The sequence below is a fragment of the Buteo buteo genome, chromosome 2 (assembly GCF_964188355.1).
Source record: "Buteo buteo chromosome 2, bButBut1.hap1.1, whole genome shotgun sequence".
Lineage (NCBI taxonomy): Eukaryota > Metazoa > Chordata > Aves > Accipitriformes > Accipitridae > Buteo > Buteo buteo.
Window position 1 is genome coordinate 9,265,781 of NC_134172.1, and position 26,504 is coordinate 9,292,284.

The 26,504-nt window shown below is 40.1% G+C and overlaps 1 protein-coding gene across 1 annotated transcript in view; it reads left to right on the top strand.

The window, feature by feature from the left end:
• Nucleotides 1–26,504, top strand: part of DPP6 (dipeptidyl peptidase like 6) — a 418,950-nt gene that overhangs the window by 374,110 nt on the left and 18,336 nt on the right. The window contains exons 13-16 of the mRNA XM_075045285.1: nt 2,843–2,950; nt 3,533–3,624; nt 4,848–4,895; nt 7,058–7,176. Coding sequence (XP_074901386.1) covers nt 2,843–2,950; nt 3,533–3,624; nt 4,848–4,895; nt 7,058–7,176 — 367 coding nt within the window. The remainder of the gene's footprint in view (nt 1–2,842; nt 2,951–3,532; nt 3,625–4,847; nt 4,896–7,057; nt 7,177–26,504) is intronic.

The window sequence follows — 26,504 nt, forward strand, 5'->3', positions numbered from 1 at the left end:
ACCTTATCTCTTATCTCTCCAAAGCTGAAGCCTTTGGTGGCAACATTTTGATGCACAGCAATAAACAGGTTGCTGGAAATGGCGCTGCTACCTCTTTCTTTTACTGATAGCGGTGCAAGTTGGTTAGTCCCACCAATTCTTTCTCCAGCCACAGGGTCATCCTTTGTTTAGCAATTATTCCTTCAACTCTGAGGATGACTGGGTAGTCCACAGCTCCAACCACCTATTTCCTTCCTCCTCAACCCAGGGGCCAGTTGCCCATCACAGGTGAGCAGCTCTGGTTGGATCTACTGCCTGAGCCAGGCCACTGTCTGTTCACACAGGTCCCAGAAAGGCAAATGGGATCAGGGACCCACACTTGCTTAGTCAGGTTTAAGCTTCAATTTAAGCTGCTGTGGAATCATGCAAGAGTTGCCTTATTTTTTTTTCCCCCTTATACCTGAGCCTGAGAGCACTGAGTTATCGCTCTGTGTAGCTGACGTGAGGACAGCTTTGTCCTTCATCTGCACAAAGCAGAGGATTTCTGGAAACTGGCCTTGACTGTTTGGGTAGCATTCATTTGTCTACATACCAAGGTCTAGCTGAGCAAAAGGACAAGAAGAGCCATAAGGACTTCAGAAATGCCCTACCGAGTCTCACCGCTGCTTCCTCTGCTGGGATTTAAGGACAGCGTGTGAACTGGCTACTTTCCACAGTCCAGTCCTCTCATATTTCACTGGCATCTACAGTAAAAAGATTACAGACATTTGAGGCTATATCTATTCCCTTTAGGATCTGTTAATGAATCATGAGTTTGTTCAATCTCTTTTGGCACATTTGATACCAGCTGCTTCCGTAAGCAGCCTGTGGCAAAAACTTCCAAAAATTCCCTACCTGCTGCACAGGAAAAGTATTTTCTTTTACCAGCATTGAACCGATCTCCTATTATTTTCAAGGAGGGCTCTTCTGTTCTAGTGTTGTGGGATTCAGTAATAACAGTCAACCAAAGGCTCAAGTACGTGCCCATTGTAGCTCCCTACAGCATAAAATCCTGTTCCAAAAACCTTTCAGCCTGATGTGTCCCCCCCATTTGCCCCCCGGGATAAGTCACCATCTCTGACAAGATCCTAAACAAAATTCTGGTTCTATTATTGTGTTGTCTTTCCAGCAAGAGGAACATGCAAACAGGCTGTCTCATAACATCAGCCGAGTGCTAAAGCCTCATGTCTGTCATCCGTGCCGTGCACCTCCTTCCCCTGCAACTCTGAATGAACCTCAAACTAATCTGCGCAACGCCTGCTCTCGCTGGCAAAGACATATTGCTGGAATATATAACGCAGTAGGCACAGATACAGAAATGTAGAGTGAACTCATTGCTATTTACCTCAGTAAAGGAAAACCTGTCAAGCAGAAGGTTTGCCCCAGTTATCACAGTTGTTTTTCAGTGAGGTTTCTCCTGTCATGAAACGCATTTGGAAATAATCTAGTTTCATGTTTCAGGTTCCAGAACAATGTCAGAAACAAATGAAACCATTATTTCATAGAGCTCCGACAAGCTGTAAATGGGCATATTTTAAAATGTACTGAAAACCTAAGCAGGGGAAAATAAAAGCAAAACCAAACAGTTTGAACACCTAATAGCGTGTTGATAAATCTGATAAATAGTGGAAAAGAATTAATCAGTCAAGAACTGGGAGCAAAGGAACATACAGTAAGAATAATGTGTCAGCTTATGAGAAATAAAAATGTTTATTTCTTTGCTGTAGGTGTTTGCATTAGCCATAAGTCTCCCTGTACAATCAAGTTCTTTCTGGTTCAGGGTGGTATCTTGATACGTGCCGAGCAGAAAGCCAGGGTGTTTGATTAACACTGAACCAAAGGAGGACCCAGAAGAGGGTGAGCAAGTTTCCCTGTTGACTGCCCTTATATGAGAAGGATCCACGAAGCTGGGCCAGGGAAGGCAGAGCTCAGCCAGTCCCCAGAAAAGCCTGCTATCACAGGAGAGGTTCAGCAGAGGTTCAGCTCTTGTTTTAGTCCCAACTAGTCAAGATTCAAAGTAGAGGAGCTTCATCTAGCCAGTTCCCTTGGTATGGCGCTGCTGTGTCACACCATATGGACCATCCTTCTGCTTTCCCTTGTAATCTGCTGTTCAACCATCTCCTGCAGTGGAGACTTCCCACGTGCCTCGAGGTTTCTGTACAAAAAGAAGACAAAGACCCTTCCAGGAGATGCTTGCTTGCCATATGTGGTGTTTGATTTCCCGCTGAGTCTCTTCTATCTCTGGTTGAAAGTTCTAGTCACCCAATAAAAGTCAATCATCACGTTCACCTGGGAGCTCTGTGTCAAAGACAGTTTTGCAAGATATCCTCCCCTTTGTAAATAATTCAGTGAAATAAACATTTGTAAGAGAGTAGGAAAAGACAGCAGTTAGATGCTGTTAGTTGTGTTTCCTCGAGGACAGGAATACATCAGTTCTTCCAGCAGAGTAAACAGGGTTTGTCATATTTGTGCCAGCGAGGCTCAAACCATTTCTAAAGGCTTTATTCCAACTGCCCCAAGCTGTCAGCTGTGTATGTGTACTTTTTGCTTTGCAAATGGGAATTGACTTTATAGCCAAGGAACTCTCCTTGCTGACTGTCTCCCTGTCTTCCCACAGCTGAAAGGTGTCTGTTTTCCCAAGAGCAAGAAGCAATAACCTTCAAAACTTTCTCCAGTTTTCAGTGGGCTTTTTGTTTGCCTGAGGTTGCTGTTAAAGAGCACTCTCTATTTTGCTGTGAATTAATTTCACAGGGTTTTGCAGTGCTGAGCAATTTTAAGTACAATAAATTAACGGTAATACAACCCTTAAATTTGTCACTTACAGAATGAAGAACCGATTTTTTCCAAGGACGGTCGGAAGTTTTTCTTTGTCCGAGCCATTCCCCAGGGAGGACGTGGGAAGTTCTACCACATCACCATGTCGTCATCACAGGTGACTCGCTGCCACTGCTTTGGGTCTCCCCTGAAGCAGAAAGCAATAAAAAGTAGTAACTGTGCTTGTACTGGTGAGACAGGAAGGTGTAAATGTAGAATGTGTGTAAAAGAAAACCTTCAATGATGCTTTATTGGGCATAAGATAACATGAATTTCCAAATGAGATACTCTCAGAAGAAAAAGGTCAACCAACTGTCTCTTTCCAAACAATATCATTGCTTTGTTTTGGTTTTTTTAATGCCGCTTCAGTTGTACGTAAATAAGTAAATCCCTGCACTGCCATAAAGGATTAATCAGAAGCTTGTGGGCACGCTGGATTAGAGGAAGGGGTTTGAAGCTGTTCTGTGCTGAATTCATCCCATTATCTTCACTGGAGTTATGGTTAAGATGATTCTGACTCTCTGTTATTTCTATGCCTGCAGATTCACAGAAATAGCAGGGGGAGGGGTGGAAATTGCACATGCATGGTTTATTTTTAATAGGCAACAGAGTCAAAAGACTTCCTTTTTCAGAAGAGAAGCTTTGCTCAGATATCTTCTTTTAAGAATAAAGAAATCTAATTTTCTTTTCTTTCTGGCAGCCCAATAGTAGCAGCGACAACTTACAGTCCATTACATCTGGCGATTGGGATGTGACAAAGATATTGGCATATGATGAAAAGAGGCATAAAATGTAAGTAAACTTTGGTCTGACAAATCAATCTTCCTTTGTTTAGGCCTGGACTATAGGGTTAGATACAATGGTGCTGTGTATGCTTCTGAAATGTGTGAGCATAAGGAGATGGAGACAAGAGAGCAGGAGAAGCTGCCTCCGTTTTGCCTTAACCTCTCACATCATTACATATGCCTTGTCATATTTTGATTTTCTCTGCATAGTTCAAACCTCTATTTCTGTGACTATTAGATACATTTGTGAAGAGGAGTGATTGCTCGTGTTGCAACTTCTGATATTAGCCTCTGAAGGAAAGAAATCTATTTTCATTGACCACCTAGATAGTCAGGTTTAGAAAGAATCCTTTATTGACCTGCAAAAATATCAATGCATTAGAAAAAAAGTATTTAGTTAGTATTTAGTATTTAGTTCTGCAGTCAAACAGAAAATATCACGTGCAATTTGTGCACTGAAAATGTACATCTAGGCAAGTGCAGCTTATTGGGAGCAGACCAGCAGGCTGAAGATCCTGACTGACATTATTCACCCCATGGGTGGTAGATTTGCTCCTGTGGTCTGTCACCGTTCACATGAAGTGCATCTGGGGGATTAATCTGGACCCTGTACGTTGGACTGAGGTTGGCCATCTCCAGCAGGACCTCTGTGGTATCTTCAGAAGCTGTCACCATACAACGGGGCTTTCGCTGAAAGCCAGAAAAGGAGTTCACCACAGCCTCAGCACAAAACAAGGGCAATGAAGTATTCTTCAGCTTCAGACTCTGTCTTCCCTGAAAGTCCAACTCCTTCTTTCAAAGAGGACATTTCAGTGGCTTTCACATCAGCTATAGCGTTCAGCTATCTATCTGGGCAAAGAATAAAAAGTGATCAGAGAAGTAAAAACTGGTTCTAGAGAAAAAGAAATGTGTTTAAAGGAAGTTCTGAGCCATAAATGTTGAGGTAAAAATGTGAAGGTCTTTCGCTTAATCCTTTTTGATCTGCTGACATGACCAGTCTAGGACCCAAACATTTCCATGCTTGTTTTAACTGCAGTGCAGCCTACGATGTATTTGCTTGAGCCTCTGCAATGATGTGTCCCTGTGTGTGTTTCTTCTGATTTGGTTTAAACTTTCCTTGCCTTTACAAGATCAGGAAAATGGTGATGTGAATGAAGATGTTGTTGTATGAGATACTTGTAAACACCCTTCTGATGACACAATTGCCTTTTGATATTTTTTTTTTCCCAGTTATTTCCACAGCACAGAAGATTTGCCAAGGAGGCGACATTTATACAGGTATGTGCTTTATTAACTTCACATACAGAATTTCCCATTTTTTCAATCTTACACGAATCATTACATAAGTGATAGCAATAGAAACAGTTTCTTATGTGGTTGTCTTTAATGGCATTGCAAGATCTTGCAATGTGTCACTGGAATAGACAGAACAGCATAACAATAGCAAACAAAATGCTTGACATTTGGCAATGTTTTACTTTTAGCAATTTTCTCATTTTATTGTAAATTTTAAATTGGTCTCAAGATTGATAAGCTGTCACAAAACTTTCCAACAGAACTGTTTAACACTTGAAAGAATTCAAAATTACATAAACTAATGGTATAAACTGTTTTTATACTTCCAGATAGCAGTTTTCATGGAAATTTGATAGCACCTCACCTCTTCGTGAAATTGAAAAGAAATAACAATATGTTATGTTTGCAAATGTTTTTCTGCAATTCCAGATGACTTTAGTATCCTCCCTAACTGTATGATGAGTAAAAGGCTGGTTTATAGTAAGCTATTGGTAGTGTAGCTATTGCAAAGTGTTGTGGGAGCAGATTACAAAGGGGAGAAAATGCAAACTTTTAAATAATCATTTTGGAATCTTTATTCCATTTGTCTTATTCTTCTTCCCAGTCACCCTGCTGTCACCTCAGCATCTGCAAAGAAGGGCAGAGCTGGTGATAACATCCATTTATAAGGAACAGTCAGTACATTTTCCTTCTCTAACATGATGTCATACTTTTTTTTTTCTCAGTGGGAAGGAAACTAGAACCAGCTAAATTACCTGTAATTGAATATTTTTTTCCTTTCGAGACCTCTATGCCTGTTCACTGCACTCCATATTTTTTTGAGAGTAGCTCAGCTCAGTGTTTATTTTCTTGAAGAAAAAAAAAAAATCAAAATTATACTGACCATGTATTTCTATTGAAATGGGAAGAAAATCTCATTTTAAAAGCTGAGTCCAGGCACAGCTGCTCAAGAGCTGCTGCAATGAGTCAAAGTGCTTCCCAGCCCTTATTTGTCTTGGTGTGCACCTCACCCTGGTGCCTCATTAACCTCACCTCCCCACACAGGCCACAGGGAAAGAGATGTCCAAAATGTCACCGTCCTTGACCTTTGATTACACAGTGATCTTGGCCTCACTTCAGGTATTTGATCTCCTGCACTGGGTAGTTTCACTGTCGCAGCCCGAGGATGTCAGCTCAGCAGCAACCTTGGCATACGTTCATTGACAGAGCTCCACTGGAGCTCTGACAGCTTATATCAGCTGAAGATCTGTTTTGGTTGTTTTTTTCCTTTTTGTGTCTGATTTAGGAGCTTTAAACAGGAGTTAAGCCAGAGACATGATAGGAGCCTAAACAAGAACCCAAGAGCTATACTCCGTTCAGTCTCTGTGGCCCTAAACAAGTTGCTCAGCCTCATCTCTTTCTACCTTGAAATGGTAGCAAAAACCACTCATCTGCGTTACAGTAATACTGGAAAGATCTATTCGATAACATTCTCAAAGCATTTTGAAGTTTCAAAATGCTATAGCAGTGCAAAATGTTATTTATTAGTATTTGCTAATAATCTGTAACTCATTCTTCAATGTATAGTAGACTCCTAAAAAGCACTTCTGAGTGTATGGACAGACCACGTTACCTTCTTCAAAAACACGTCCCGAAATACAATCTTTCCTTTCTACCTGGATATTATAAGAGCAACTATTTAAACCCCCAGAAAGGGCTTTGGCCTCTGAAGCAGCTGCTAGCAAATCAGACCAGTGAGGCAACCAGTAAGAAACTTAAAGAAAGCAATTCCAGCTCTTTATTGTCTGTTATAATATAAGTAGGTGCAGAAATACTGCTCCATTGTTTCATGCCTTCATTCACCAAAGTATGACTTGCTCTTGTGGAATTGCAACCATCATTTTCTTTTTAAAACTGTACCTTCCTTCATAACCACCTGACCTTGCAAAAAAAGACATCAGTATCCTTTTATATGTTCTCCATTCAGGCAAAAAAAAAGCCATTACTGCTATTTAAACTCAACCAAATGGAAATGCTTTGTCTCTTACTAATATTGGACACATTATATTTATGTTCTTGTTCTACAGTACAGTAAGGTTCAAGTAATGTTGCTTCCAGATAACATTTGCTCAGTGACCTTCATGGACTTGTATTAACTTTTTCAGCGCAAACACAAATGGAAATTTCAACAGGCGGTGTCTGTCTTGTGATCTGATTGAAAACTGCACTTATTTCAGTGCATCCTTCAGTCACAATCTGGAATACTTCCTACTGACATGTGAAGGTATGTTGGGTTTTGTTATTGCAGTTGTTGTGCCTAAGGATAGGATTTAGAGCCAGCATTAATATCTTTAGACACCCTGTGTACCTGTGAGCAGCTTTGGAAGACTGGCCATAAATATCTGAGTCACTTTGCTTTTAAAGCTTTACTTTTAACATTATTTTTTTCTTTTGTGTGTTTTTATTTTTAACTAGAAAGCAGATGCATGCAACCTTTTTCTGTGTATATCAGACTATTGAAGATAGAGGTATAACCCTCTAGCCTCTCCAAGCATCCTTAAGTTAAAGTAACAGCAAAACCTAGAGGACACAAAACGTCAGAAAATTTGTGAGAGATAAAACAGGAAGGTGGGATTAACTGTGGGTGACTGGGATTAAGTTCCAAATGCACCAACTCATACCAGTACTGTGAACAAGGGGATTCAAAGCAAGTATGTTACAATGAAAAGACAATTTGACAGGAAAAGGCAGTTTGCAGAAAGGTACCTAATGGACAATGTGAGTACAGAGTATCTAGTGTTTCACTGCTCATTCATCATAAATGCTACCTTAATTTGGAGTAATCTACAGGTCCAACAGAGATTTCCTGTGTTGCAAATGCCTTAGAGTATCTGAAAGGCTAAGGATAGAGGACATTTCAGGAGAAGGGTCATAAAAGTCAGCTTTCTCCAGCTCTGTTAAGAATAAATGCAGAACTCCATAACATTTAATCCTATGTAATTTAATTCTGCTTAATTATCCTAAATTGCACACACAATGCATGCACACCAGTCGTCCGCTGCTATGATTGAGAGCTGCTCAAACGACTGCATGCCTTCTAAAACAAGTATTGCAAAGCAGCAACCCAACAAGAAATGCTTTATTTTCAACAGGTCAGGAGAAAACAAACCTGTATAACATAAAGAAAAGTGTATGCTGTCACAGAGCAGCTAAGTGCTCTCTCTGCTGAATGTCAGCAGTCTGTTTGGTGATGCATGGACTGCCCCTTCTCTGAGTGGCAAGTATTCATTGGTGCCAGTAACTGTTTGTGGTGAACAAGGATAAAGAAGTATTTGGGATGGCAAAACGGGAAATAACTGGGATAATCAAGATAAAAAGGCGAAATAGAATGGTTAACGTAATACCAAGCAAAATGACTGGACATGGACATTTGTAAAAACATGTTCTGCCCCAAGAAGGAAAGATAGACTGCATTTGGGGGCATTTATAGGTAGTGTAAAAAATACCTGGCAATACAGTACAGAGAAGTAACATTAACAGTAATAGACTAATTAACAGACTACCTGTAAATCTCTGAATCTATAGTTGTGGCAGTCATATGCAGAGACGTGTCATTTCACAATAAACATTCAGTTCTGTAGTAAATGTTATCATGTTTATGAAGTTTGTCTCTTTAAAAGAAAAACCTTGTATATTTTTATTCTTGTTTTCATTTCAAGAAAAGCTGTCAGTAGCTACTACAGACAGTGTCTATTTTCTTTGCACCCACATAATTGTTTAACCATAATTAGAAGCATTTGTGAATAACAAGGTTAAGGTTTCTAAAAGGTCTTATCAACAGTTATGAGGTGATATGTTTGGATTACATTATATCTCATTCACAAAAACCTGCAGTGATACCTGAAGAGACTAATGAGTTTTATTAGTGTCTACATTAATCCAAGTACACAAGATAATGATTTTGCATAACAAACAGTGGGCCAGATTCCCAGCTGCTATAAACAATACCTCCATTATAAGGTCATTAGAGTTAGATCTGTCTCCATCTGCTGAATATGTCTGTGTCTGAATTTTCATTACACAGGACTAAATTTTCAAACTGTCATCTTAGTGTAGCACAAATACAGCACAGCTTGAACTATGGAGTTAATGTCAATGTCTCCATTCAGAAACCTTTGCAAAATATGTACATATGACGAAATACAGAGATCTTGGTAGGATTTCCATTTTCTCTGATTTTATAAAAATATCAGTCCATTACATTTGGTGGAGTTATTCCTTATTTACATAACTGAAAGTGAGAGGTCTTTCAACTTCTTTGCTTTCAAGCAGTTTACAGGAACAACATTTGGTTTTAGCACTTTTCATGTAGGATCCATATAACTTCAGATATCTGCTATGGGAACAACTGCCTTTGGTTTCTGTTACAGCTGATGTCGGTCAGGTCAGTAGAAAAATCTGTTCTGACTGAAATGCAGACTTCTGGATGAAAGTAATCAACCTATCAGACTTTGGTCATACAACTAGAGTAGAGCTGTTGTGGTTTGATGGAGAATCACTTGGATCCACTAATAGAAGACTTCCTTTTCCACGGCTCCTCAGGCTGCTTTGCTAGAGCTTGGCCTTGCCTCACTTTCTCAGGGTATTAGTTTATTGCTCATAAGCAGTCATACTCTAGTATCTTTTTGATTAGCAGGAAATCCCATTTATTCATATACACATACAACGCATAGATGGAAAAGCTACGTGAATGAGGATATATCAAGGATCCCTGCCTATCCTGCAGTTGATCAAGCAGGTAGAGCAGCAGCAGCCCACCGGAGTGGACAAGTGTTTGTCTTACAACATCTGCTGCCCAAGGGCTTCTGCCAGGAGTTCCCATGTCTGGTTCCCCCCAAAAATTGCAGCTGGAGTCAATGTTAATGACCAGACAGTGGCAGACAGTACCTATTCCTTTTTGGTGCTTTCTTCTCCATCTACATTGTATAAAAGCACTCAGAGCTCAGGTCTTGCTGTGTGCTCTGTGACTCCCTAGAAAAGTGTGTGTTTGTAGCAGTGGCTGGTGTAGGACTTCATCTCAGACCCATATGTATCTTCGAAGGTAGCTAAACATAAATGATTTTACTGTGATCAAGCCTGCAATAATTTACAAAATTGTATTTTCTCAGCTGTCCACACAACAAATGCATGGGCAAATACTTACGGCTTGAAAACAATTTCTGTACTGGCACTTCAAGACTAACCTCCACCATGCCTCCGTTTCACTCTATCCCTTTTATTAACTTGCTTTGTGACCTTCAGTTGCAAACTTTGCTAAGTTTAGAGACACAGACACAACCGTGGCTCAGCTTAACTTCTCTAAAATGGATGGCAAGGTTTTAAGATTTTATTAAGCAACCAATGCTTATAAGGTATTCTGTGATACTTAAACGAAAGACAATGGAAAGGGAAAACATAGACTTAAAAAAAAAAAAAAAAAAAAAGAGAAAGAAAGATCTGGCATTGCTGATTTGATCCTAAAGGTCAAGAGTTGGAAGTTTTCTACCCACTGCTTCAGTACCTTAGAGGCAGCATATAATTGTCTTAAAGGATTTTTTGCTGTCCTGCAGACTATGCTTAACAGGAGTGCTGCCTGGCACAGACAGAAATGAGAGAAGTATGCTATAATAAAAAGTAACCTCTCTTTCAAGAGGACAATGTAATGCTTACTGTCAGGAGGCAACATTTATTGCAATCACTCAGTCCCAGAAGGCTAGTTACCTTATTTTTCATCTAATTTTATATGCTCATGATTGAATTATGGTAGTAGGATCTAAGGAAACATGATGCTTTGCAGACTGCTGTTAGATTATCTCCTCTAGACACTGTCGAAAAAGCAATATGTGCTGGAGCAAGGTCACTCCTACTGTCATTTTCATCATAAAATATGGGCTTACTCTTCTGTCTCCTCTCATAAACCAGTACAGGCACTGCCACCGATTCCCTCAAAGATAAACAGAAAGAAGATCTGGATGGAAGGGTTTTGCTACTTTATACATAAATTTAATTGAGGATAGGGTTTTCTCATCTGGAATGGGATGTAAAATTCAATTGCATAGAGAAAAGGGTAAGAAATTACAAGTTTGGGCTGTCGATAGAAATTTATTCCTATTTCTTTAGTGGGGCTCAGACATATATGGTGCAAGGCTGAAGGACACTGAGCTGGTAAAGCACTAAAGCCCTTAGGTGATAGCTCCTTCTCCTCTGAAGGATGAAGCCTTATAAACAACTACCACTGTAGTCAGCTGTATAGTGTTTTGGTATTTCCATTTTAAACAGATGCACCTTATCTTCAATGACTCCTTCGCTCGCTCCCCAGTGTAACCTGCCAGCACTATGAAACCTTTTAAAACTTGAGTGCTAATGAGGTTGTTTATGGGGGAAGAAAGGATGTGCAACCATTTCTGTTGCAGGCTAACTTGTACTCTGGCACTCCGTGTAGCAGGTTTGGTTACGGTGTCTTCCCTGTCATAAAAAATCTATGAAGTCACTGAGACTTTTGCTTGAACACACAGAACTGGCAAAGATTTTTTGGATGCTGGAGTTCAAGTCTCTGCTGTTGCGGACAGCAGCATTGTAGCATCTTTTAGATTAGTTGGTCAGTCTCCATCAACTAGTCTCAGCCATAAGCTGATCTTGGCCACCTCAATGCACTTGCGGGGGGTGTGAGGTTCTCCACAAAGGGTTAATGCCTTCTAGCTCTGAGACAAGGGGAATAGTGAGGAAGACCTCTGGCACATACATACATTACTGCAATTAATGCCATTTAATACATGATGAAAATGATAGGGGGGGTGTTGTTCATGGAATGCCTACCAGCCTGCTAATTAAAGTTCTCCATAATCATGCATTATCAGGAAGGGATTAATCATTTTTAGGGATGACAGAAAGAAAATTGGTAGTTACGCAGAGGGGAGAGGACTGTAATGAGGGCTAAGAGAAAACTATTGTCTCATGCTTGGCATGGTTACTGGTGATAGAGAAGTGCCTTTGCCACTGCACTGTGTATTATCCTCTCATTCATTGACCAATTTGGGAAAAATCAGCTTTCACTTTGAGAAGAGACAACAGTGTAACAGGACAGGGAACACTATCTTCTTCTGTAGGTCTCAAGTCCTTCCTCCTTTTCCAAAAACAGTAAGACTGTTTTGATTCAAAATACCATAAAATCACTATCGTTTATCCTAGCTCTTTGAAGATTATCTCTGCTGGAACCTGTGTTTGTAGCTGACTGGTAGTCTTTACTGTCAGCATTGTGCAGGACAAAAGATTTTAAAGCTGTCTCTCTCTTTGGGCAAAGGAAAATAGACTCTTCTAACAAAAATGTTAAAGTATTATCACCTGATTTGGATATCCTCTTTAGCACTGTGGTTATCAGTAGCTTAGCCTAGATGCTGTAGATCAGTAATCACAGGTAACAGGACTGAAGTAATTTCTGCCTTTCCTAGCAGGCAATTTTGTAGCTGTAGAACAAAATGATATGTTGTATCTGAGCCGTGCTTGATAAAATATCTAAAAAACCAATAGAAAAGGGATTTATCTGGGTATATGCTTGCTTTTCCACATGTATGTCCTCTGAGCCAGCTGCCACAATGACAACAGCTCTGTAACTACGCTCCTGGCCCTACAGTGCTGAAGGATGCCTATAGGCCTGGGAAATCTTCAAAAATAGGTTTTATAGCTCTTAGGTCCTGCCAGATAAAATCATGGTTCAGTCCCATAAAAAAAGAACAAGTGGTGCAAAAGCACAGAGTAGGAAAACTTTGCAATTTAAGGATCTCCTTTGAGAGTGATTCATACTAATGAAGAAGCAACGCAACCAAATTAGCGATAATCTGAGTCAAGTTCCTCATACCATTGTACATGTAATTCATTCTGTCTGTGTATTTATGAGTTTTGAAGACAAGTGCCTCAAGTTTATTCTTTAAAAAGGCAGCATGTAGCTATAAACTTCTCAGCTCCTTAAACTGTTTCTTGAGATTTTAATTATCTTCTTTCCTCCCTCATGGTGGAATATGGAAACACCATCTGGACATGGGAACACTTAAGAGTGATACTTGCTGCTTCTACTTATTAGGTTTATTCTGAGCATTAAAAAGTCCTTTTATTATTCTACATTTATTTTATTTTCCAGATTTTTGTTGGAGTCAGCAAAGACTTTCACTACCAAGTTTCATCCAATCATCTGGCTATGCTTTGTGGCAGGTCATCCTGACCTCACTTTTAATCACATTTTAACACCACAGAGTCCAGAGGACAATTGAGCAGGGTTCAGCCTTCCAGTATAGAAAGGTCTTAAACCATGTTTTGAAATAATTTTACAAATCTAGATTTTTCTGCCCTCTGATGTGGTCACAGCACAAGCTCCTGCCCACACAGATGATACAAGTCTGAAATGTATGGTTACACTGGTGGAGGATACCATGTACACAGAAATTTTTAGTGTAGGTGAGTCTAAGTTACGAAAGACATTAAGTGAAATAATTAATTTATAACAAGGGCTGCTTTAGGTGAATGCATCAGCTCAGCATTTATGCTTGTTGAGACCAGGATTCAAAACAGTGGTCATGCCCTTGATCAGTGCAAACTTTCTAAACAGTTTTGCTCACTAGCACCTCTCCCACTTTCTTTTAGTAACGTGGCAAGGTTTTTTACTAAAAACCACTAGCCAGCACTCCTGTGCAAAAAAAACTTTTAAAGGAGGCTGGAGGTGGTCAGAAAAGTGGGAAAACTGGGTCATTAATGCTGCCTCATGTGCTGCATAGCCCAGCGCTGTACAGCGTGAGATAAGCACAGCCAACAGCCATGTGGGTGCGAACATCCTTCGAAACACCAGTATCCAGCACCATTACCATTGGCATAGTTCAGTTCAAGGATTTAAAATCCATGATTTTTTTTTTTAAATGTGAGTAAACATAAAATTCTGGGCATTGTTTCTAGTATTGTGGCTATACTTAGATGCCATTACTGCATAAAGACTTTGTCTTTTTTGAGGATGTTGATTTTGGAAAATCTCCTCGTATGTTATTCTCTCATGGGATTACCAGCTGATTTAGCTAGGCTTGAATGTGTCCCAAAGAAAAGCTAAATTAAAACCAATAAAGTGCTTGGCTTTACTGATGAATTTCACTGTAACAAAGTAACGTGTTATTTTGCCCATCTTATGGATTCAGTCAGTTTCATCTGCACTTCTTACAATGCTGAGTTTTGGGAACTTTTTTCCCTGAAAATCCCATAAAACCCTGGACATACGATTTTTAATCAACAAACTTCTTCACAAAAATATACTAGTTTTAGCATATTACTCATGAGAAATTTTTGCCTGAAGTAGTCACAACAAAAAAACAGGGGTTTCTACTGCTAGGGATTTACTTTCTGAATAAAAGTGTCTGAATCCTTTCTGCCTCAGTAAAGAAGATCATGACATTTGTCTTTCACCATGAGTGAATCAAATCACATTTTGCTTCAGTTTCTCCATTAGTATGAGGGGACCATGGGATCATCAGAGAGACATTATTGGCAGAAATTTAAAAATCTATGTCTCTTTGAACAAGGAAGAGCTTAATACTATTTAATATCTCAGGATAATTCTAAATTGAGATTTTTCAGGATACAGGGAAGAGGGAGTAGAAGTTTTATTGTTGGTAAAATAAATACTGCACTAAGTGTTTAATTTGAGTTATGGAAAGATGTGTAAATCCCTTTGCAACCTTTTCCCCAGATTATCATTTTCATGCATTTACCAAGTGGGGAGCAGAGGTACAGCAAGAATTAGTGGTTCGCCTATGGCCACAACTTGAGTCAAGTAGCATGACCCCCATTTTCTTCCTCATATTGCAAGACAGCACTCCAAGGAAAAGCATCATTGGCTACTGGAACAGACTAGAAGTGTTTCTAGCTCTGTAGCCTGTCTCCATCAGTGAATGGTGCATAATTACCCGCTTCAGGATTTTTGCAATAAGGTACCCATTAGGGACATGTCTGCCCAGCTCCTGCAATAAGAGGTTGGCTCATGCCTTCAGGCAGAAGAATAATGAACCTCTTTCTACGTCTTTCTCAGTTCCTTCATTTAATCAGACCTTTTAACCTGTGCCATTTGGGCCAGGCCTACCATCCCTGGAAAGCAATGGAAAATTTGGAGACAAGGATTTTTTTATACTAACTATGGACAAGCAGATGTCAGGACCCGTAAATCGATGTAAGATGTCTACCATTCATAAAGCACAAGTTCATAAAGCAGCGTTTTGTCCACAAAACCTAACTACATTGCTCATGCATTGCCTTATACACCACATAGAAATCTTGCATATCAGAGTCTCATCAATAGCATTGCTGGAACCAGATTGTTCTTAGTAGTTGTTATGCTCAGGTAAACATCAGTGCAAGCAATAACGAAAGTATGCAGCTTAGCTCTTCGCTGGATATATTTGGCTATTTATGGACTATAGACCAACTCAATATTTAAGCAAAAAGTAGGGGGATTGCTTTTTTTTCCCCTTCTAGGGAAAAATAATCATGTTATTTGTATAGTACTGATGGGTTGTCTGAATCCTGAGTCAAATGTGGACACCTATGATACATATACTTACAAACAGGTGATTTTTATAATAGTTGTTTTAATTTGTTGGCCCGTATCTAGACACAGAGAGTTCAAAGACGCATTTGGTAACAGTGTTCCAAGAAGTCCTAACTAGCTGCGAAATGCGAGTTAGGACACACATGAGTTTGATTTTTCTCCTGTCACAAGTTCCTTTAGACAACTCAAGCAGGTCTTGTAATTCCAGCTTCCTAGAGGTGTTGTGAAAATACAATCCATTACTGACTGCAATGCTCAAATGTGCAGTGACAATAAGGGGCACGGAGGCTCCTAGATGGATAAATTACCAGAGTGGTTTTGAAAGATTCAGTGAATCTTCAATCTATTCACTGCAGAGAAGCCTTCCTAGCAGAAACCCAGCTATTAGTATGCAGGAGAGCACTCCCGTAACAAAACCAGCATGTGAAATGATTAAATCATACCGGAGTGAAGAGTTAACAAGGCATGGCTGCACATTTTTGCTGTTAGCTCACAGCACCGCGCGATGTTTCGTCTCAATAGCAATTCAATAACTAGTCTGTAATTACATTGCAGACCTTAATAAGTGCGGGGCCAGTCCTCTCAGGTGCCGAATGCTCTTAACTCCCACCAGCCGCAGCGGGAGCTGGAGGTACCCAGCGCAGCAGAAGAGCCCTTGGCATGTTGCAGGACAGGACTCCAGCAAGACCAGCTCACCGTGCCACAGTAGCGTTGCTCAGTGCCTTTAGAGATAGGCAACGATCTCTTGAACAAGGGATTGAATTTTGAGTTATAGCAGCAGTAAAGCAGTTATGAAAAATATAATAACCCATTTCGGCTTAAAGCACGTCATTATGTATTATATGTTTTTACAGCACTGTGAGTGTGTCAGGAACTCAGAGACCCGGTGCAGCTGTGAAGGGGAATATTGTCCTGCGTCTTTTTTGTTTTGGAGGGTCCTTAGATGTGGACGTGTGTGCAATTTGCTTCTTGTGGGTGATATGGAAGTATTGATCTTCTAAGAAGGGTATGAACAGGGAAAAAAGTGTTTGCTTCTCAAACGCTACGGGGACAATGTTTCATTAAGAGTGTATTCTGTCAATAATACCCAGGTTAAAATGGCAAAAACTCTTTTTCTTGTTTTTGAGAGATGAAGAAGCTGAAGTTCCTATTTAACTTCTCCAGGTAACCACTCCACATGGCTTGGGACATCTCTGGCAGATGTCTGGGGAAAGCTTGCTGCTGTGGGTGCAAGTATCTCACTCCAGGGCCTGAAACAAATATTAAATGCACAGAAGGGAAATACCTACATTTAATCCCTATTTAAACTTAATTATGTAGAAAGCCCACTGCCTGGCAATATTTCTGAAGCATGTGGGTTTAGTGTCAACTAATAATATCATAAAACTACCCATCATGGTAATGGCAAAGCATCTTAGAGAGTCTCCAAAGCACTTCTTACTGAAATTCAAGTAAATGCTTTCTAAGTGCAGCTGGTCCTGCTAAGAGGGCCAGAGCTTGGCAATTCAGGTGACCTTTGGCGAGGATCATAATAAATGATGTCGTTGAGGTAGTCTAAAGAGACTTAATTAGATGCTGAAATAACTACTAGCACTGGAGAGGAGTTTGATTAACCGAGTACATATAGAGAAGCGCAATAGGCGTGCCCTAGTTTAAATAAATGCAAATGGTTGCTTCCCAGATTTTACTAATGGGGCATGGACCAACATAGTCCTGTCAATAGCTCTGAAGACGCCAGCCAAGGCCAGGAGCCAACTTTAAATACTTTCCTTACTGCAGGTGCCATAAGCGATAGCTCCCAGCTAGTAACTGGGAGGAGGAGGCTTGGGGGAAGGTGGTTTCTACCTGCTGTCCCGACTGATCGTGCCTCTCTGTGCCCCACCTCGCCTTCCTGTGAAATGCAATAACCACCTATAAAGCACCTTATAGTATTTTTCATCAGTACATCTTGGAGGACCACAGCACCATATGTCCACAAGGACTGGAAGACATATTAGGTCACTGGGTGACTGTTATCTGTTGTGACCAGAATGGTTTCCCATACAAGGATGATTACAACAATGCTTGGGTTTTTTGTATACCCAGTAGCGGGAGGCTGTGATTAGTGCTTCCAGGCAAACTGTGACCTTTTGGAACTTTTCCTGAGGCTTATGAAGCTTAAATTAGTTTCTGCTGTTTGAAAGCATGCACAGACTTAATCTCTGGGTCCTATTTATATTATAATTACTATATAATTCACATTTGCATTCACTTGACTCCCTTTCTTACTTAACAGCCAAGGTTGGCTCTTGTGTCTCAACTCCTTTGTGAGCAGTTCACGGGTCAGAAATCCCGTGGGTAAAGGCAGGATGGGGTGGGGAGAGCTCATTCTTGCTCCCTCACATGCTTGTACAACTTCAAAATAGCAGACTGATATGAAAAATCCCTTTTGGACAAACAGAAGGTACCACAAGAGCTTTTTCTCCAGGAAAAGAGAGGATGCTGTTAGTGGTTTGGAATTTGAAAGAGACCTTCTTTTCTATCAGCTGGTAACAACATAGTTATTAAAGTAGCCTGAAATTAATTAAAATGGTGGCTTTTGTGGATGTTCCAGTTACATTTTGTCTTTCTATAAGTAGATCATTCATTTATGTTGTAAAATATTTCACTGTATTGTTATACGTCTTTAATGCTGTGTAAAGTACCCATAAATACTCAGTGACATAGAACAAGTGGAAAAAAATATTCATTAATATTTAATAATAAAATGAATAGAAAACACTTGCAATTTCCAGTGCATGGAAAAAAAAAAAATTGTGGAATGAAAGTGAAACTCCTATCCCCTTTAAAATTACCTAATTCTGCAAAGCACTACATGTTCCTTGCTTTTACATGCTTTGATCCTGTTTTCTTTTTGACTTGTACTTATAAGTATGAGCTGTCTGTCATTGCCCAGAGGAAGGTGATCTATCATCTGCTTGCAGCCAGGGTTCTTGTCATTCGGTCATTCCATACATAGAAAATTTTATCCGAACTCCACTCGTAGGACATAAATGACCATGACAACAGGCTTCCTCCAATGCTTCAAATAATGAAGCTTCACAAATCAGGCAGTGGCCTCCTGCATGTTGAGACTAGGGTGCATGTGCGTTATTTCCAGCTATATGAGTGACCTTGCTTGAACTCATTATTCTGCAGTGGATAGTACAGATGTTACCATCCCGCAAGATTTAAAGCTTCCTCTAAGGAAAACTGCTTCTTTCACCTTGTTTGCCAGCTGGACCAGCTGTAAGGTTTATTGCTGGCTTTTGTTTTCTGTTTGCATGATACTTGTTTAGTCCCTTATTAATGCAGTCAGTACATTAAGGCTATATTAAATCTTGAGAACTCATGAGAGTAAAACAGCTTAATAACCAGACAGTGTGAAGCAATGTTATTTACGGGTTTGGGGTTTTTTTTAAAGGTAATATCCAGCATCAGTTATTACTTAACTAGCTAGGATACCATTATTTTGTTGCAAGAGACTTCTACTTTTGGAAAAGAATAAATTAAGATTCTCTAAATCAATTTACACTAGGCTTTTAATGGAATAAACACAAAATATGCAGTGGGGTTTTATTCTGTCAGTGTTAATAAGTTGTAAATGGCACTGAGAAGAAAGTATTTTCTTTCTTGCTGTGATTACAAGGAAATATCCTTTTCCCTTGAATATATCAGCAGTATGTTTATTAGAGGAGCTGAGAAGAGTAACAGGGACTGCAATGCTCTTCCTCCCCTTCCACAGCTCTACCAGGACATGGCTACACAGTCTCTCCATCATGACGGCATTGCCATTACTTTTCAATCATGGAATCACAAAATCATAGGAGAATTCTGGTTGGAAGGAACCTTAGGAGGTCTCTAGTGCAACCTCCTGCTCTAAGCAGTGTCAGTGAAGAGATCAGACCAGGTTGCTCAGGGCTGTGGCTAGCCTTGTCTTCAAAGCCTCCAGGGATGGAGAGTGCACAAGTTCCCTGGGCATCCTGAGATATCCAGAGACTTTCCAAGGTAGGCAAGGAATACAGAAAATGTCAGGGATGTTCCTCCACATATGGTATTTCTCTTAGGATTAGCATATACTAATCCAATAAGAAACTTATACTTTAAAAATAGGGACAAATGTTAAACTTTTCTTTCATCTCTTTTCAAAGTTTGCAGAAATCCTGGATTAAAATTGAACTGAAAGAGGTTAAATTAAGGAGGGATTCAATTAGAAATAGCAGGAAATAGAACAGAAATCAGAAAAAGAGAGAGAGTTGGGTATGGAGATTTCTCTGTTCAGATTTGTTATTCCAGCCATAGATCTGAACCAGCATACTAGAACAAAATACCTGAGCCTTTTGGGAAGTCAGTGATCCCCATGTGGGCTGGAGTGGTTCCCTCCTACCTCCGGTACTTACGTCTCCAGGTATACAGTCACGGTGCACTATCAGGTTCAGGAACTCTGCAAGCAAATTCTCCTAACCTACCTGCTTTTTACACCTGATCTTGTCACTATAATGGATGAGTGTACCTGCAATATTTCTTGAAGGTGTAAGTTTTCCATGTTCCTCTTTGGAACCATCTACACACACTGTTGCACTATAGCTTTTGAAGACCTTAACCAAAACCTCATGAAAGGAAGGAAATGCTTTCACTCAGCCCACTCAGTGCGATACCTCATTGGATGATATTAATTAAGGAGAGGATGGGGATTACTGAAAGAATTGCAAGGGAAGGTTAAGTACCAGCTAAATGAAAGAAGGCAGTAGATTAAGACAAAGACAAATATAAGGCTAATTGGAGATCAGCAGCAGGGTTCATTAGAAGCTGATCTTGGGAATGACCTTACTTACATTGTTCCCTGACAGCCTGGGAACCCAAAGCTGGATGCAGCTAATGGAATTTGTTAAGGCCACAAAGTTGATAAGCATCATCAGAAGGCAGACAGAAATACTGGAGGAGCTGGCTGTCTTGAAGGGCTGGAGTGGGAGAAATTAATAGTACAAAGAGCAAAATTAAGCACATGGTGACTCAGGGCAAGAATTTGTCTTGTATGCTTGAAGCTCAAGAGCTATACATGAAGAAGAGCAAATGGGTACCTGGGCATGCAATGCTGATCACTGGATGTCTGCAAACTGCCTACCAGCTGTGGTCGTGAAAAAGGCAAATGCTGTTTTAGGATGGATTGGGCAAACAATTTTCTGTAGAACTGAGCAAGTAGCAGTTTCACTGTACAAAGGCCAGTTAACACGTTCTCTGCAGCAGGGGTAGAGTCCTGGTCATTTCTGTTCGGGAAGGAGGAACTGAATGTAAAATGCTCTCGCATTAAAGAATAAGACAAAAAGAAACTTTGTCCTACAAAAGGGACCTAAAATAATCTAGTTTATCCTACTGGATGAGAGTTTTGGGGACACATGACTGGTCTAACTAGAATGGGAATACTCATGATTTGTAGAAAACAGCTTGTTGGAACAAACCCCAAAAGGTGTAAACTGGAGTGACAGCCAGCGTAACTTCAAGTTAGAAGGCAGCTCCGACCAGAAGAGCGAGACACCAGTAGGAATTACATCAGCGAAAACAGAGTTATATTTAGAGGGCATTTGTCAATACTGTTATAATACACAATTACATGAAGAAAAAAGGGAGGGTATTCTCAGACCGGGAGGTCCCATGTCCTTCTGTGTTCCAGCGACCATAGGACAGGCAGTGGGATGGAGCCGATCAGTGTCAGCCCACCATCCCACACCACTCTTTGTAGGCATCTCTCCAAATCTGTGGAATGGACTGAGGACCTGACCACGTTTATTCACTTGAGTAACCTTTTGAAGAACTCGTTGGACCTATTTTTTGTAGTATAATTAAGGACAAATCTCTTGCTCATTTGCCCTCTAGACACTGCTAACTGAAGCCGCCTCAGAACAACCAGATTTATTTCTGCTCTACATAAAGTAAGCATGAAATTTATTACTAGTATCAGATGGGGCAGGAACAAGCAGTACCATTGGTGTGGTTTGTGCAATCCTGCGTGTTGCCCGAGAACAAGACAGTATTGATTATTTTACAAGACAAGTCACATTTGAGGAAGAAAAGATTAGATTAAAAAATTACATGCCTTGGGGAGGGTGAACAGCAGCACAAATCTGTTTGATGTTTGTGTCAACAAGGTTGCCAAAACAAACAGTACGAACATCTGTCTGTAGCATAGACTGGAAAATACTGTAAATGGGAAAATATTTTAATTGTAAGCAGTGGTTCACAGAACTCCCCATGTCTTTATTTATTAGGCTGATAATATCACCCCAACTTATGAACTTTATGCAGCATATATAAATAATTCATGGATTAGCAAATAAAGAGATCTGGAATCTGTACACAGAGATGGCTGTTGCCAATTATCTCACTTGTGCAGAGCCAGACCTCTCAGCTCCCATTGCTTGCAGCTGCTCTTTAAATCATTCATCAGTGCTTAAGAGATATGCTGGTGGCACTGGCAGAGAGTATTTGAATTTTCATTGTTTACACACTGTGAATTTAGCTTCTGGTCTGAAATTATCTGCCACATTGAAGCCTTTGAGAATATGGATGAGAAGACTAAGACAATTCCTCTTTTTTTTTCCTTTTTTAACACTTACATAACTTTGATTACCTTTTTTGCAATTTTACTCCATATTCTTTTTATAATCACTACTTTAATTTTGAAGTTATAACTGATAAAATTCCCTATGCTGTTTAGATTATGAAAACATCAGCAATACTGTGGAATATTCTCTTAAAAGTATTACAAAACAAATGTCTGGTAAATATTTTGTTCAAAGTTGTATCATTTTCCATTTTTATTCTGGAAATCTATACCTTACCACCTAAATATCTAGAGTTGCTTCTTTCTGATGGTGTTTAAGTAGAACCCTCTTGGAAATAATCATGAAAGCTGCTTAAAAAATTGATGACAAGCCACGGCCAATGCTTTTTCTTGTCAAATTACTGAGACACTGAGTTTCCTTGCACTTTCAGATCACGGCGAGTAGTACTTCCTTGATGATAAATTTGCCCATGTCATTATAGTGATATGGCTTAATTTACTTCTAGCATGGATAATGACAGTAACATTTTTAAAGTCAAAGGCCTTATGATAAAGACAGACTTTTAGCTGTATTAATTGAAAATCTCATTCCTGTAACTAGAGATTTATGCAGCATTATTAACTACGCATCTATCTGGAAATGTATAGAGTATGTCTATACACACAGAAGTCCTCCTGTCAATAGTTTTGGTCCTCTCTCTTAAGCTATAAATAAAGCAGGAGGATTAAAACTGCTGTCAAGTTACTGGAGTTAGCTGGTGCAATGCTGGAGCTGAGGAGAGGGGAGCGGAACCTGCAAGTGATTTTGGGAAGAGTCACCCAGGTCATGGAGTACGTGCTGGGTCTCTCTTACCTTTTCACATCGGGGGCAAAGCAGCTCGGTAGCTGCTTTACTTTCTTAAAGGGGAGCACTTTGTGGTTTATTCTGCAAGGAGCACAAGCGAATGCTTAAACCCAACCTGCACCTGATGCTCGTATGCACTCAGGACCTCTGTAAGCAAGAGGCAGAGGATTCGCAAAGTTTCCAAGGGGGACAGGTAGACACGGGCGCTCATCAGCGCTGATTAAAGAACAGAAGCAGCAGAATGTGCCAGGGCTCAGGAGTCCCAATCAAAGCCCGTTTGGAAGGGCTCTGGAGAGAGGAGACACGGAGCAGAGGATGTCCTCGCTCTGCTTCTGTCAGCTCCCAGCAGCTCATTGAACAAATTAGGTTTCACTCGCAGATTCGCAAATGACAGTGGATGGCATTTACCAGATGGCATGTGTAATGGGACTGTCACACCGTTATAGGTTTAAAAATAAAGTACGGGATGCAGTTAATGCATATACACTCCCTAATTTCAAGAATATCTTTCTATCCCTGTCAGGCGTTAGGCACTCGACTTGTGAGTGTTGAAAGATTTTCAATGTGTGTGTATTAAAAGACATAGTCTGGCATGCAACTAGGTTGTTTTACTTTAAAAATTGGCATTGAAATAAGCAATTTATGTCATTTCTAAAAAGGTGATTTTTCTTCTTAATGAGTTTCAGCCTGCTCATAAGTGAAATGCATTGTTTAACTGGAATGCCATCACTGGGAATATTTAATATTGAGAGTAATCTTTCTGACAAACCTGATGATTCTGCTCTGTAGATTTCTGTCTTTCCCATTTTTTCCTCATTTGTTGAAAAATAAAAATTGAGAAACTCAAAAGTCTACTTTTTCAAGGATACTTATGCATGTTTTAAAATATTTTTATTTGATATTACCTTAAACTGAATATCTTTGTATGGGACCTCACTTTAAGGTATTGATTTGGGGAGATGACAGTAAGTTAGTGAGAGACTAAGGAAACACAATATATAATACATGGAGTTTTCTAAACTACATACTGGCTTTTTCCTTTATTTATTAGTTTCTCACAGTTTTTCCAGTGCCAACACAAAAAAAAGGGAAAATAAATTAGGGAATAAAAGGATTATATGCATTGTATTTCTCTATTTATCCCTTTCTTTTTGTTAGGCATTTTTGTGTTAATTAAGGGACTGCTCTAGCTCTGATTGAAGTCATTTGGGAGGACTCCTTTTATTTTCAGTGATGATTTTATCATGCCTATGTTTATTAGGTTTGTTGCTTTTCCAGCAGACTGGCTTCTGGGACTGCAGGGAAAAAGCAGGGCAGATTTGTAAATAAATACGGTCAGCATATCATTGTATGTCGGTAGTAGAAAGGTAAATTCAGCTTAATCCTGGTGAGTAAAACGAAATTTTCCTCTGTGCATTATACTCACTTAGCTGCGTTCTAAGAAAATGGTACAAACAAAGGAATCGTATTGTTAGTGAAGAAAATTCTCAATTACTAGGAAACAAAAGTCAGGCTGCCATATCAGTCAGCTTAACTATAAATTAAAACTTTTCCTGCCTTTTCTTTGTATAGGTAAGGTCTACATTAAATACTCCTGATTGTGTGCAATGGGATGTGTCATCTTGGCAGCTTGGGGAAAACCACTGACACAATTGTACCTCCCTAAAGTCTTTCTTGCTCTCAAAAACTTACTTACTTCACTTACCAAACCAGTATGGATGGCTCACAGCAACCCGGTTTTGTTGCCACTTGCGTGTGCGCTGCCAGTTACAGCATTTCAGGGCCTTTTTCTCAACCAGCTCTACACAAATTGGTAGTGCAGGATTTGCTTGTAGGTTGAAGGACTCAACACATCTTAAAGGGGCTTGAATCTCAGTGAATAACAAGCCTCTTTAAGCCGTCTTAATTTTGAAGCCTAAAAACGTTGGGGTTTTGATATTCAATGTAGTTCAACGGCAGGTTTCCCCTGCGTGCCAGCAGTGTGTCTCCAGACTGTCGGAGCCCAAGAAAGTAGGACACAAGGTTTCTAACAACTTTTCCTCCATGGGTCTTTTGTACAGACGGTTCCAAATTTTGCCACCCCCACCAGCTGCACACCCTCATCACATAGTAAGTTTGAACTGAAAATGCAGTATATACAAAAGAGAAGTCCTACCACGAAGACCGGTGAGGCCGCACCTCAAGTCCTGTGTTCAGTTTTGGGTCTCTCACTACAAGAAAGACATCGAGGTGTTGCAGCGTGTCCAGAGAAGGGCAACCGAGTTGATGAAAGGTCTAGAGCACAAGTCTTATGAGGACCGGCTGAGGGAACTGGGATTATTTAGTCTGGAGGAAAGGAGGCTGAGGGGAGACCTTATTGCTCTCTACAACTACCTGAAAGGGGGTTGTAGTGAGGTGGGTGCTGGTCTCTTCTGTCAGGTGGCTGGAGATAGGACGAGAGGACATGGCCTCAAGTTGCTGCAGGGGAGGTTTAGATTGGATATTAGGAAAAATTTCTTCACCAAAAGGGTTGTCAAGCATTGGAACAGGCTGCCCGGGGAAGCGGTGGAGTCACCATCCCTGGAGGTATTTAAAAGACATGTAGATGTGGCACTTAGGGACATGGTCTAGTGGTGGACTTCACAGTGTTAGTATGGTTGGACTCGATGATCTTGAGGGTCTTTTCCAGCCTAAATGATTCTATGAGTCAATGATTCTATGAGTCTGTGATTCTATGATTTATGATCTTCACCCACACACGGTGTGGGAGACCTCTGACCCTGCTTTTGGGATCTTTGCCGGGCGTATGGATGATCTTTCCCCAGCTGCTCACACTTGCTGCTGCTGCATCGTATTACATTATGGGAAAAGGGAAGGAAAGTAAGATAACCACAATCTCTGAGGTTAGGAGTTAACCATTTCATCATTGCAGTGCTTCTTCCATCTTCCTGAGCAGTATTGTCAAACTCATTGGAAGAACTATGAAGAGGTATGGTAGTAACATAGGAGTAGCTGTACTGGGTCAGACTGAAGCTCATCTTGGCCCACCGTCCTGCCTCCATGAGCAGTCAGCAGATGATAACTGAAAAACAGAGAGAATGAAGCTGACAACTACAAAATTAGCCTAATCTCATGTACCATCCCATTTTTCTATCAATCAGCCACGTGCTGACTTTCTGAACAAGAAGTAAAATCCAGTCACTGTGCTAAGGACTACAGCATCCTACAGCATCCTGTGCAGAAGAATATAGCATCCTGTGGTAAAGACTATAGCATCCTAAAGCCTGTAGTATCCTATGGCAATGGATTCTGTGGTTCACTCTGGTGCATTGCATAATAATGATAATCCTCTTTGTATAATACTGACTGATTTCAATACCCAAATGTTGCATTTTAAGTCAGCATATGTGGTCTTTTTTAGTGTGAGAGCTAAACTGGTGTTTAATTCATTTAAAACAAAATAAAACAACAAAACAAAAACATTTGCAAAACAGCAACAGTTATCCATAGCATACGAAGAGTAAATGCTTTGTGCTGTGATGTTTGGGTGTCATTAGAATAATTTTAAAAGCAAGTGATTAAATTGTGTTTGTG